Source organism: Saccoglossus kowalevskii, chromosome 9 (assembly GCF_978046115.1).
Source record: "Saccoglossus kowalevskii chromosome 9, keSacKowa6.1, whole genome shotgun sequence".
Classification (NCBI taxonomy): Eukaryota; Metazoa; Hemichordata; class Enteropneusta; family Harrimaniidae; genus Saccoglossus; species Saccoglossus kowalevskii.
In genome coordinates, this window is record NC_140649.1 from 26514862 (window position 1) to 26528828 (window position 13967).

At 36.6% G+C, this 13967-nt stretch overlaps 2 protein-coding genes across 2 annotated transcripts; both read left to right on the forward strand.

Annotated features, from left to right (window-relative positions):
• Positions 1-363: 363 nt before the first annotated feature.
• Positions 364-2891, forward strand: LOC100369373 (uncharacterized). Its single transcript, XM_002735689.4, has 5 exons — positions 364-469; positions 1062-1116; positions 1625-2278; positions 2453-2485; positions 2683-2891. The coding sequence occupies exons 1-4, from the start codon at positions 425-427 to the stop codon at positions 2470-2472; spliced, it is 774 nt and encodes a 257-aa protein (XP_002735735.4). The 5' UTR covers positions 364-424; the 3' UTR covers positions 2473-2485; positions 2683-2891.
• Positions 2892-10074: 7183 nt separating this feature from the next.
• On the forward strand, positions 10075-13886 carry LOC146739118 (uncharacterized). Its single transcript, XM_085503359.1, has 10 exons — positions 10075-10120; positions 10222-10342; positions 10584-10682; positions 10888-11001; positions 11566-11679; positions 11977-12090; positions 12328-12480; positions 12615-12753; positions 13255-13331; positions 13644-13886. The coding sequence occupies exons 1-10, from the start codon at positions 10088-10090 to the stop codon at positions 13667-13669; spliced, it is 990 nt and encodes a 329-aa protein (XP_085359485.1). The 5' UTR covers positions 10075-10087; the 3' UTR covers positions 13670-13886.
• Positions 13887-13967: the final 81 nt, after the last annotated feature.

The following is a 13967-nucleotide window of genomic DNA, read 5'->3' on the forward strand; positions in this document are numbered from 1 at the left end:
TCGAAATGAATATCGTTTTATCATTGCTGGGCGTGCGTATGTGTACAACATACAAAAAAGACAACACGATATATACAATTCCTTTTCATTTATCTCTGCCAGTGCCATTCTACATTCACAATTTCAATGACCGCACAACTTGTATCAACTGCAATTTCACAAATAAATATTTAGTGACGAAAATGACGTTTAATTATTTATTCACGACCAATCTGACACCTAAATTTGCGGATTATGTCATTACGCAATATGTTTACCGTGCCGGCTGTGCTATCCGCATTTAGCACTATCCGTATCTATAGCGAATAGGAAGACCTGTTACACCGGTATGCAAATAATACAGTATATAAAGTTATTAGAATTATCGTCACCAACGATTCACACCCCCTACCTTCTCATCTACACCGGAGATATCGGTTGCAACATGAACGTTATTGTATCGTTATTAGTACTGGCAGTGGTACAACAGGTAAGTCGTTTTCTCATCATCGACATTTAATGTTGCGCCCTGGGATGAGTCTCTTACAAAAGTACGATGTAGGAGCAGCAGAATACCTCTTCATTGCAGACTGTTGGACTATTTTGTGGTTAGGCGACTATGACAATTTTCTGAAAGTAGTTCTTTAGTTGTATCACTAGTCCATCAACATAAAGAAAACGTAAACTTATTGCAACATTTCTATTTGTTTATTTAACGGGGTGATGTCATTTGTACTTTGTATCGTTAACTTTTAGTGGAAGGATTCGATCGACAACATACACTGTCTAGGTTATTTTTTGATCGTTTTATGGAAATTAAGAAAGATGTTTGAATATTACTGCATATGTTCACAAATCAACGTAATGTGAAATGTAATGTGAAAGCTCACGAGAAATGTAAGCCGATTACCTTCACAGCGCAGCAAAACCCCTGAGTCCAACAACACCAGATATATAGATCAGTAAAATCACCACCTCTTTCAGCCCGCCTCTAACAAGAGTACGAACCAACATACTGTTATCCAGATAATTTCAAAATACCTTGCGTTTTTGTTTGTAACATAGTTATTGCTTCTCAACAGACATATGCGGGGACGTTAGGCTCTATATTCGGAACAGGCAATACGGTACAAGCTGGTAAGTTATAATCATTCCCGCTATAGTTTCAACATATATAAGATTATAATTTTGGGTCAAATGGATATGCTCATTTACATTGCCTGAGAACACTGTCACAATTCTCATCAAAGGTTTCGTACATCCGTATCGTGAGACAATAGTGTAAAATACTTTATTTTCGCTTGGAATTAATTTTCACTGAAGGAATGATTCAGTAAAAATAAAATCCAACGAATATACCTTTTTTCGTATCTTTTACATTCAATATTGTATAGTACCATTTTTCATATAAATCGCGCCACCAAGCGACGAATTGCTTTTGTGACGTGAAAACAACATTGTTCAACTCGACAACCATATTTGTTTGTGTAGTCGCTTAGAACAAAACCAAATGAAACACCTCGAAAATAGTATGTTTGACCAAAGATTAAAATAACACTGACCTAATAACCATTTACGTCGCGGCAACTAACAGGGTTCGATATTCAATATTAAGATACCGACATTTTCACCTTGTTTTCTATAGATGACGATGAGCAAGGAACGCCGACCGTCATCGGTGTAGATGAAAACAACAATGTTAGAACTCTGGACTGGTTATCGAAGACTTGGAATAAACCGATAAAAAACGCCCATGGTATGTCTAAAGTTGTTATAATGAAGACAGGCGTATTGCTGGGAATTGGCATGAAAGACGATTCCTTATACGCATGGAAGGACCAAGATGGTGAATGGGGATGGCAGGGACCGGTAGAGAACAGTTGTTGTGTTAAAGATATCGCCATACGATGGGATGGAATGATTTTAGCTATCAGCACGGACGGTAGTCTCCTGATCCGTGGTTTAATTGACGGCTCTTGGCAAGAGGCTCCCGCCTTCGCTTGCTGTGGTGCTGGCATCGAATATAACCCGGTAGACGGTCGCATCCTGGGTCTGAGTGTTGACGGTTATCTTAGATCTCGCAATTCCCTGGTGAACGATTGGTTCAATCCTGCCACCGACAGCGTTAAACTCAAGGACCTGTGCGTGATTCAGACCGGGGAACACGATGGTGAGCTATACGCCGTAACTAAACAAGGCTGTAAAATCGTGACTATGAACGTTGACAGAGAGTGGGTGGACTCTGAAATCAACCCCGATGGGTTCTGTATCAACTCTTTGGCTGCTGGTCATAACGCAGGTAAGAAACTCGTATTTATGATAAACTCGGTATCATCGTTATTACGTCAACGTTTACGGCGGCACGGGCGCTAAGTCGCGTCGTGTTCGCTGTTAAAAACATCAATGTGTTTTATTACTTGATTTAAACCCATCACCACTTTCTCTGAAATTGTTGTTTTGTTTGCTCCCTTAGAAATCAAAACGGATCACTGAACACCCATATAAAGTAAGTTGATTACCGATATGAATAAACCTTTAGGCAATGCAATATTCTTTTAGATGAAAAAGTAAACTCTTAAAACTATGAGTATGATATGATCGATTAATCAATGAACAGTATTCGTACACCCAGATTAAGATTACAAGCCAGCATAGTCTACCACATCGACACATGATTCATTTCACATTTGTTTTTATTTGTAGATAGTCGCCGTTGGCGGAGTACGCAGTTATTAGCCCGACCGTTGATGTCTTTTAGAAACCTTATTCGAACCCCCTGGAGCAAGAACATGAGATTTAAAACCGGAATAAAAGATTAAAGCTGGATATCGATATTATGTGCATGTTAAAATGTTTGTTGAAGTATGTATGTGTTTTTACTAATCTATTAAATCATACATATCATGACGTCATATATGCTGTATATGTGTTTATTTACTGGTCTCCATGGTTCTACCCCTGCTACATCCGGCTACAGACAAATGGGTCGTCAAAACGAACCTGGCCAGGACCACCTTATGTTTTTATGTTTTTATGTTTGGCATGAAGTCAAATTCCACGGAATGGTCATATCAGTGAATATGAGAACTCTCGTCAAGACAAATCTCTTCCCTTTATCTTTATAAATATTAGTAAATTTTACAGTTCAAACTGAAACAAGACGTTTTTATTGGCCGACTGAGTAACATTTTCACATAGCGTCAAAGGGCGCTGCCTCGCTGGTTGGTTGGTTGGGTTTGACCCAGCTGCTGAGAGCATTGATGTTGAAAAGAACATCAAATTATAGTGAAAGACGTGGGGTGTTCCTGTTTAGGAACGATATGGCGACATCACCGCGAGTCCTAATTAATATTAATGGGTTAGTTTAGCATCAACCAATCAGCAAGCCATGTATTGTGAATAAGTGGTTGGTCGCAGTTGCTATATAACTTGAAGACATTAGTAGACAACGTGGATCTCTCGAGTCAAACAATTTTGAATATTTGAATTTGAATGAAAGCAGATGATCGGTATTCACATTTTTATAAATAAGCTGGTAAACTAAGGTTCCGCTTATAGAATAGAATAGAATAGAATAGAATAGAATAGAATAGAATAGAATAGAATAGAATAGAATAGAATAGAATAGAATAGAATAATGCTTTATTAATACCGTAAAGAAAGAGTTAACATTTGGTTTGTTACTTACATCACAATTTTTCTCGATTTGATTAGGTGTTTTTAAATGAGAAATCGGTGTCACAGATATACATATTTCACTGTCGAATTTTGAAAGCATTCATACCATTCTCGAAAAAAAAGATGTAATAATGGGTAGACCGTTGGCTGATTATCTGTGTTTTATTTATCTAGACAGTGTCATGTTAGTCTGACGAGTCGCGTGAGTTGCGCCCTCCGCGGTGTTCCAAACCCAACACTGATGTCTGACGCCGTTCGGCCGGCGAGGGCGCTACTAGGATTACATGCCAGGCTCGTGTCATGTATAATGTACAACAACTCCCACATTGTTCACCTGATATTATGTGGATAAGTGTTTCAATAAATACGATTCATAACAATAACATTCATTCAATACACTCAATGCATATAGTAATCTGTTATGCCAAACATCTGTTATACGAATTGTTAATGACGTGTGCATGTGCGTGTGTGGTTTAACTTGTATTAATGGTCTTGGTGCGAATGTCGTAGACAACATACTTCCATCAGGTGGCATATTTACATTTTTAGCGATTTACATCTTGAAATTTAAAGTGGACTAGATTCCGATCACAAGCCGTTGTCATTCGCCATTTAATTTAATACTGAACCAGTCATGCAGCTGGTCTCTCCCAATAATCCAATTTAGTTTGAATCGCGTCGTTTTGTAAGAATTGTAAAATACTGGCCCCGTATACTGACTATGAATCAAAATCGTTACGTTTATCAAAGTTTTCAACACGGCCAAGCAAATACCGGAAAACCGTGCTGGGCGTATAAGTTTCGTCTGGTTTTGGTGAATCATAAATTCATCAAGGCGTGGGTTGTGTGAACTATTTCCTGACAACGTTTGAACCACGATGCTGTGACATCGATTCTCAATGTTGGCAGGAAGAACTGAACCGTTATTCGAAACTAGATCAGTATAAACATTTAAAATTGTCTTATACGAAGGAAAATATTTAAACTGTATTGATAAATACGGATTTCTTACACACAATTTACTGAGATTCCATGTTTATGTACACACACTCAACATTGAAACAGGTAGGCATGGGAATCTGGCCAGACCAGGTTTGTCCATTGTGTCCAAATACTTTAGTCGACGAATTTTACTTCAGTCTTATCTGTCCAATGTTTCATGAATTGGCGGAACAATTCAAAATATATGTCTGTATTTGACAAAAAGCCGCGCCATCATGAAAATGGCTATTGGTTAGGTTAATTAGATATTGTTTGCTGTTTTTTTATGGTTTGTACGAAAAGTATTTACGGAGCACGTTGTCATTTTCTATACTGGGCCATTGTATTACCAATATACAGTGACATATTCGAGTCAGTCGTGTTATTTATACTGGATTATTTCTATCGGGAATCATTATAAGCACTCGAGCTTAATGCAACTTTTGGATTCTGCATACGAAAGATTCAGCCTACCACAACACATATATTTTAGCCAATCAGATCCCTTCATTGTTGACCTATCACAAACAGGTAATATATCCCCTTCCCGCCTAAATTCAAGAATGCGACATTCCCCTATAAATTGAGAAATTGTCCTTGTACTTGTCAGATGCTGTTTTATTTTAGTATAATAAATCTCGTCACTTCCTCAAGCCACTGTTACCTCGCCTCCGCTATCTCTATCCGCCCGAATCTCTTCTATACAATTCTGCACAATTTCCTGACCTTTGTTTGATGTGTGCATCGGTAAACTAACTGTGACTCAGGGCAACTCAGACTCGCTTCAACTATTGACCAGTTTCAGCGTCAACAAACAACTGAACCATATGTCCCAAGCCGGAGCAAACTTTTTTCCAAGGGATACAGGTCAAACAACTCACTTCTCAACTATTGGGACATAAGTTACCTCCATGGCTAAATAAACCGTTTCATGGTGGTGGTATACAACATCACAGAAACTTGAACGAACAAAGATGGTTCTAAAACAAGGCATTAAACTATAGGTATCTGCAAGATCTCAGCTGGTTAATATAATATTCACACCTTGCAGGAGCGTCTACCCATTCTGAAAAGTGGGGGGGGGGGGCACTTTTGTGACCGCATAAGCGGCCAATGTCCGCGCTTCCACGGACAGGGGGTGTCTGAGAAGGGATGTGCTCCCCCCCAGAAGGTAGAAATATTTTACAAATGCAACCAACATGAAGTCATTTGGTGCATACTTTTCAGATAACTTTCGATGGATTTGATTCAACAGTCTCATTCAGCTGTGTCATCAGTTCGGAGCATCATTCTTATATATAAAAGGAAAAAAAGAAGGAAACAAGATTTTGATTGAACTTGTTTGATAACTTGCCTTCTAATCAAAAATCACATTTTAGGCGACATGAACAGACTAACAATCACAAACGGGGGAAGGGAAGGATATAGTCTGGGGGCCAAAACGCCAAAGCCCCCTATAAAATGAAATTCGTAGCACCCCCCCCCTGTGAAAAAGGTTTGACATTTTTTTTGTGTGGGTCCCCATGAGTGAATCTAGGGTGGATGTGGTCTGTCACAGTGGTAACATTTATAAGTATGGACGATTTTCTGAATCATATGAAAATTCTATTATTTTCATTTCTGAAAAAATGCAGTAAATGCGATGATTTTTCAATGTGCATACTATCATCATGTGCATTTAATTTATGAACTCAACTATGATTTAAATTTAATTTTTCGTTTAAAATATATAATCCCCACATAGTGTATAAAAACATAGAAATAACATAGAAGCCTTGCCCTTTAATTTAAATAACGTTGTTACTCTTTTTATAACGGTGAACTTGTTCAATATTCTTCATTGACTTTTTTATCTATTTATTCATATTTCTAGAATCCAATGATAATTTCCCCTGTAGACACCGATTACCCCTTTGTATATGCATGTGAATATCATGTTTAGACACAAACCTAGATCCAGTTAATTGGAGATACTATTATCCAACTGAACTATATATTTCATTATACACAAATTGTTTACTAAATTCACAGTGTGAATGCTGCTTGTATAGGTAAGTAAATTTGTTATTCAATTTTTTCAAACCGCATCCATTTTGATCTTGTTTTATACAGATATATACCATGTTTGAAAACATGTGTGGCAGTATAAAATTTAGTTTTTAAAAGCATTTAATGATAATCAAAAATTAAAGACGACTTAGTTAGTCACATGTAATATAATGGGTCAATGATAAGTATTCAAAATCATATTTGCAGTAGGTGACAGTAAAAACATTCAGCTGTGTATGTCATAGTGCTATTTTTTTGAGGAAATTGGCAAAATAGTTTCAATAACTGTGATATGAAAATAAATCCATTGAGCAAAGCAATAATTATATCTTTTATCTTCAAAAGTTTGGAATTTCAAAGTACCCCATCAGTTGTGGTATATCATCGTTATGCTTTGTGTCACCGTGAACTTGTTTGAGATATGGCATATATATGAAAGTATTATTTAATACATGTTAAATGTAGCCCAAGTATCTTGTTGATGTATTGAATAATCCTAATATGGAAAAAAATTAAAACTGCATCACGTATGTCATCATCATTTGTCCCTACTATGCCGAGAAGCAAAAACTATATAAGAAAGAAGTGTACAAATATAATAATTTTGCATGTCATGACAATCTGATGTAACTCTATGTTTTATTTGAATCTCCATTCAGATAGCAGCAAGAACATAAAGAAATACAATAATGGCTGAAAAAACCTCGTCTGGTTAGCGACTGGTCTAAGTGTATAATTTGCCAAGTTTCGACACCTGAACAGCTTAGGACTGCAACTCCAGCAGGACTAAAGTCTTTTCATTGTGCATATCTTTCTAGAAGAGAGCATGTTGATCAGAGATTATAGTTTTTGGATATTGATTTATTATTGACATTGTCACAAGTACATTATCATGCACGATGTCACCAGTCTTACTACAGCAAAACCAACCTAAAGCCATTTATGCATCAAGGAAGAAGTTCCAGTCCATGTTCAATGGCAGAACCTAGCACATCCATGGACTCCAGTCAGTATGCAAGCTCGTGCAGTCAAAGATCTACCCGTCAGCCTGTTAACTGGAATGTGTGTATAATATGTCAGAAGGTGTATAACAAGAAAGACAAGAGTCTGTCTCATATACTAACTTTTGGAGGGCAACAAACTCTATTCGAAGCAGCTGATAACAAGGAAGATGATACTGTCCTGAAAAGGATAGCTGGATTGGACTTAATCGCATATGAAGCAAAATACCACAAAGGTTGCTTTAAGAGTTTCACCATAAAACGAAACCCAGAGTCTAAATTGGCACTTGCCAGTGACAAAAAAGACGAGAATATATATCAAGAATGTTATTGTAAACTAATTATTGGGGTTGAAAATGACATTCTTATAAACAGAAAAGCATTTTCTATGTCCTACTTGTTACAGAGATACCGTGATCTTCTGAGAGACAAATTTACAGGCAGTGGAAGTTATCGAAGTGAAAAGTTAAAAATGAGATTTTCAAACTATTTTGGTACAAACATTTTGTTTCAACAACAGCCTGACACAAATTAACCTGAATTGGTCTACAGCAATAAAGTATCGCTCGAAGATGTCATAAACATTGCTGCCAAATTCCATTCAGAGTTACAACATGAAGATGAGACTCCTGTGAGCACTTCCAGGATGATTGGTATTGATACGACTTCAAACACATCTACACTTTTCCGTGCATCAAAGATAATTCGCAAAGAACTTAGAAAGTGTGAGGGGTCGGAGATTAATCCAGTAGATAGTTCCACAAACACGTTAGAACAAGCAGTTAACATGATTCCACATAATGTGTATAGATTTTTGCATTGGATCTTCAAAGGGGATAGTGATGAACCTATAGATGAACACTGTCCTTTGAGAACATCCAACAACAGGATTCTACACAGACAGATATTATCAGTTGCTCAGGACATGATCTATATAGTGTTCGAAGGTGCAAAACGTACCCCTAAACATGTTCGGCTAGCAATGTCCATACGCCATATGACAGGATCAAAGCAGGTAGCATCAATGGTACACATGCCAGCACACTGTGTCAGTTATGAAGACCTGGAGAGAATTGACACTGCTATTGCAATGGATCAACAGAGGAAAGCAGCTGCAGATGGTGTCATAATTCCATCAAATATACAGCATGGAGATTTTGTTCAGTTTGCTGCAGACAATGATGATATCAATGTAGAAACATTAGATGGGAAACACACAACCCATGCCACAACTATGGTAGTGTATCAGCCCCAGAATCCAGTAATTACGGAAGGCTGTTATGGAATAGTACCAACTGAGATGCAGGGGAAAATAATACCACCTAGACAATTACGCTAGGAGGAAGTTTGAACTGACTCTGTTATATTTTAATAAGCGATATTTCGACATTTAATTCGAGGCAAGCACATTTTTTTATATTACCGGGACGTAATTTACCGAACATGTTATACAATAAGCCATGATGACACACTCTTTCTAATTTATTCAGATCGAGCCAAACGTATAATGTGGCGTCTGAAAACTGGATATTTTCGTATTCACTTTTTCGCCAGCTGAGTCGATGTCAATGTTAAAGCGGGAGGTCGTCACCTGTGCATGCGTCAGATGGCCCACGGTTGCTAAAAAAGAGTAACCGTGGATGGCCATAGCGCGTCATTGTTTACAATCAAGCGTCTACCCATGAGTCTTTGCGTTTTAGCATGTGTTGTTATCGTCACATGGGACTCAATTCCCGCGCGTGTGCAAGTGACGACCTTCTTAATACGATGGTTATAAGGCATAACACTTACTTTATGAACTGTGCATAGATGCATATTTATTACAAACATGTGTAAACAGTACAAAACACGCAATGCTTCCGGCTTAAGTCCACGAACAACGACTCTATTATTGAATACACGTAAATACAATTTAGTCTAAACCTATCCAGAAGGAAAACTTCTATACACTATGTTTACACACTATACAGAACGTAATTCACAACCAAAAACTGTAAGCATCGGTTGTTCAATGCTATACAGATGAGAATACAGTTCAAGTAGACCCAACGACCGACAAACATCGTGAAAGCAATTTCTATTTAAATGAAAGCAGTGGGTTTATGATGTTCCCCGTACTGTAATCGGTGTGTAATATGTCGGAGTCCGTGGTTTCTTATAATTAACATAAATGAACGGAAAAAATGTGGTGAACAACATATTCAAAGTTTCGTGTCTTTGTAATCTAGCCCATTTGATACTGCCGCTTTGAACACCTTTTGATAGTCCTGTTTGTTACCTAAAGCTTGAATTACGTTGTCATAGCACCGACAATAAACATTACTAACCCCCCCCCCCATATAAAGCAACAATTGTTATTTTCCGTCACTGCATTTTATTGAAAATTAAGCTACGCCATGAACAGAGTCGTACCAAGTAGCGAGGAAAAGGTAAATTGAATGTATCAACACTTTCTGGTTATGGTAGTTTATGATATTTTATGATAGTCTATGATAGCATATTATATATATTTTACTTTTATTATTTGCAGAAAAAGACTTTTCGTAATGTGGCTGTCGTCGCAAGTTTGACATCCCTGATTTCACTAGGGTCTGTTATCACAACGGTGGCTGTGATGTCTGATAAAAGCGAAATACAGTGCCAGCAAAACGGTAACTCATACATCTTTCTTACGACAGCTATGGACCTGTTGTTGGTATACCAATACTCAACATTCCAGCATAGATCGTTGTTAAACTGAATGCAGTGTTAGTAATGCCGGCAGAATTATCCGATTTACAATTAAATCTAACTAATTGATGAGTAAGAATGATAATAATAATATATGGCGTCATATGACGGACTGTGCCCGAATCAAAAATATTAATTACGATAGATTCAAATTACTTTCAGTGACTAATATAACATGTGATGATTGTTTCAATGGTGGTAGATGCCTGTACAGTATCTGTATTTGTGTTGATGGTTATACGGGAGATCAGTGTGAAATAGGTGAGATTTATTATTTGAAATCATATTGACTCTATGTGAATTGTTATCGATTGTTCTGTCACTCGGTTCGAGGTGGCATGAAATGATTTAATTGATAAAGTAATTGATCTATTTTTTTATACTAAATCTGTGTAATTATATTTGCCGGTATAATAGTTGACTATAATTTATACAATTGCTGGGTATTTGTTCTTTGTCATAATAGACGTTGATGATTGTAATCCCAATCCGTGTCAAAATGGCGGACTGTGTCAAGATGGCGCCAACTCCTACACATGTGACTGCGTGTCAGGATTTGAAGGAACCCATTGCGAAATAAGTATGTCACCTGCTGCCATTCTTTAAGTAATAGTCCATTTTCCGTTCACTGCGAGATCCCGCGTTGTGCGTGAAATCGACCGTAAATACAGGACAAACAAAAGGTCGTAACGACGTAGTAGCGCAAACATCGCGTGGAATTCGAGAAACGCGAAAGTAATTCCGGGGCTATTTCCATGCTTAATAATGTGCTGTACACATTTGATGATGGTCAACTTCGATGAAGTGGGGGTATTCAAACGCAATAATTCCCTGGCAAAGATCGGCCTTTCGATGTGAATAAAGAAATTCGAATTCAAAATCAAATCGTTCGATTTTTTCGTAAGACGCTACGCGTGCGTCTTTCACGCAACTCTTGAGATCTCGTAGTTGTACAGAAAATCGACTATTGGCACAATGAATGTGAACACGTTTAAATACTATAAAAAAGATGAATGTCATGTTTTGAATGTGATGTAATTTATTAAGTAAACATACTGTGATATTGGGCTTATACAAACCCACAGCTTTAATTAAACATCACTTTGTCTGATGCAATATTATGTAAATTTGATTCTGTCAACAGACACGTATGACTGCAATCCTAACCCCTGTATGAATAATGCTCTCTGTGAAGATGGTATGAACACCTACACATGTAGTTGTAATCGTGGTTTTACGGGGGTACACTGCCAGATAAGTAAGTGAAATGTCGGGTTATTGATGAAAATCATACACGATATCTGATATGTCATAGATAAAACATTGATTTTCAAGACACACAAGTTTAATTTAAGTAGAATTTAAACTTGTGTATACTGACCATCGGTCTCAAAATTGTAATCCACATGTAATTATACTGCATATAAACATAAATAATGGCTAGATTACACGAAAGTGAGTAGTTGCTCTATTATTCTGGTCGAGCCATAAATTAGTTTAATTCAGCAAGGAATATATCGTATATAAAAGTATTAGTTTATTATGTACCTAATAGATATCGATGACTGTATTATGAATCCTTGTCAGAATGGTGGATCATGTGTAGATGGGGTGGATGCATACACGTGTAACTGTGTTGATGGATTCGTAGGGTTTCATTGCGAAATAGGTAAGATTTCGTCCTGATTTATTATCTAGTGACTGGTTATATAAGAATTATATTTTGAGATGTTTGTGGCAGACTTGTCACTGCCTATAAGTGTAATTCTTGAAACATCAATAATATCAAACTATAGTAGCTTGCTCGTGCTAGATTTATTAACTGCAGTTGCATCTTCGTAATTTAGGATTATACATTGGCATATAACACACGATAATCATGTTAGTCGTTGATTTTAATTCACAGGTAGACCACGATATGTCGTGATTTCTACAGCTGGACTCACATGGCAGCAAGCACGAGACGGTTGCGTTAGCATTTCAGCTCACTTGGCGAAAATTCGTTCTGCAGAACAACACTGTAATGTTGTCAGCCTAATACGCGCTTCACCGGCGTTTGGTAAGTCAGTGCATACCATATCTATGTTTTTCAATACGAAACGTATGCAGAAATCTGCCATTACTGCATCGATGTTGTTTAAATGGTAGTAAACTTAAATTGAAACACCTCTTATTCCATATATATTGTTACAGGAAGTGGTGTTTGGTTTGGACTCAATGACTTGGAAACCCAGGGTAATTTTGTTTATACTGACGGGGAAGAGGTGGATTATACGTATTGGCATTATGGCGAACCCGCTCATGGCATAGGTAAAGACTGTGGAAAGTTGGTGTAAGTATTTTTATGTAAATATAACGTACCCGGTATTGTGAGTAAAAATACACAGATATATGGGTTAATAATAAAGGTAAAAACAAATCGTTATCAAATACCTCAAAAATAAAAAAAATAACATCTCGTTAAAAAATATTGTTTAAATTGATACTACTATTATACAATGCAGTCAACAACATATCAAGTAAATAAGTATATGTCTCTTAGATCGGTGACTTGATTTTAAAATATTAAAAGTTTTAAAATAATACGATATTGAATTTAAAACATAATATTGATATTTATGTTTGTGGAATTTGTAGTGTATAAAATGAGTGAAAGTGAAATTAGAGAGTAGTAAACATTTACCCCAACAATTGAAAGATTCGTTGAAACTATGGAGTTCCAGCACAAGAGAAACACACACAGGTATACATATACCAAGTTTGAATAATAGCATTATTAAATACACACTGGTTCAAATTAAGGATTACATTCCAAATCGATTGTTTTTTTCAGACAAAACTGGGGTTATGAATGGGATGACTTTACATGTGATTCCCTTGTGCAATCAGGATATGTTTGTGAATATGATAGTAAGTATCAGCATTTTTCTGAAGATTACAAGTCTACCGACTTTTTTTGCGTTTTTTTTCTAAAAAAATCTAAATCATCTTGCACATGATGATTACTATGTATGGGTCATATACTGTTATCTGGACAATTATTATATGCATTGTAATGCACGCCAACTCGTGTTTCGTGTACATGTGTGCTAGGTTTGACATTTGATAGTAGCTGAAGTCGGAGAAATTAAAACAGTGGAGTGCAGCATATTACTTGTTAATCTAAATAGTTATCAAACCTTATTCACAACCATAATTCACTCAACTTACTTATTTTCACAGATGCAGAAAATACAATGGATGATTGAACACTTAACAGGGTTGTAATCGCAAACGGACTAGTTTATTTTATAAAGATTATTTGAGTTCAGAAGTTGTTAGTAAAACATGTGTTAATTGTCTTAAACGTTTTAGTAAATGTGTGTAGGATATATAAAAGAAAAAGCATATTGCAACAGTACTATGTTAATAATGTTGTCAGAATTTAAAATCTATTTTAAAGTCAATAAAGTAATGTTGGCTGGCTTATTGTTCCCATGAGTTGTCAGTATGTATCGCCACATTTATTGTGTGTTTCAGAAATGCACGAGCATTTCTCGGTTTAAT

Coding starts and splice junctions, on each gene's coding strand:
- LOC100369373 (XM_002735689.4), top strand. CDS start 425: ATGAACGTTATTGTATCGTTATTAGTACTGGCAGTGGTACAACAG. Junction 470..1,061: donor TACTGGCAGTGGTACAACAG/GTAAGTCGTTTT, acceptor GCTTCTCAACAG/ACATATGCGGGGACGTTAGG. Junction 2,279..2,452: donor GGCTGCTGGTCATAACGCAG/GTAAGAAACTCG, acceptor TTGCTCCCTTAG/AAATCAAAACGGATCACTGA.
- LOC146739118 (XM_085503359.1), top strand. CDS start 10,088: ATGAACAGAGTCGTACCAAGTAGCGAGGAAAAG. Junction 10,121..10,221: donor TACCAAGTAGCGAGGAAAAG/GTAAATTGAATG, acceptor TATTATTTGCAG/AAAAAGACTTTTCGTAATGT. Junction 11,680..11,976: donor GGGGGTACACTGCCAGATAA/GTAAGTGAAATG, acceptor TGTACCTAATAG/ATATCGATGACTGTATTATG.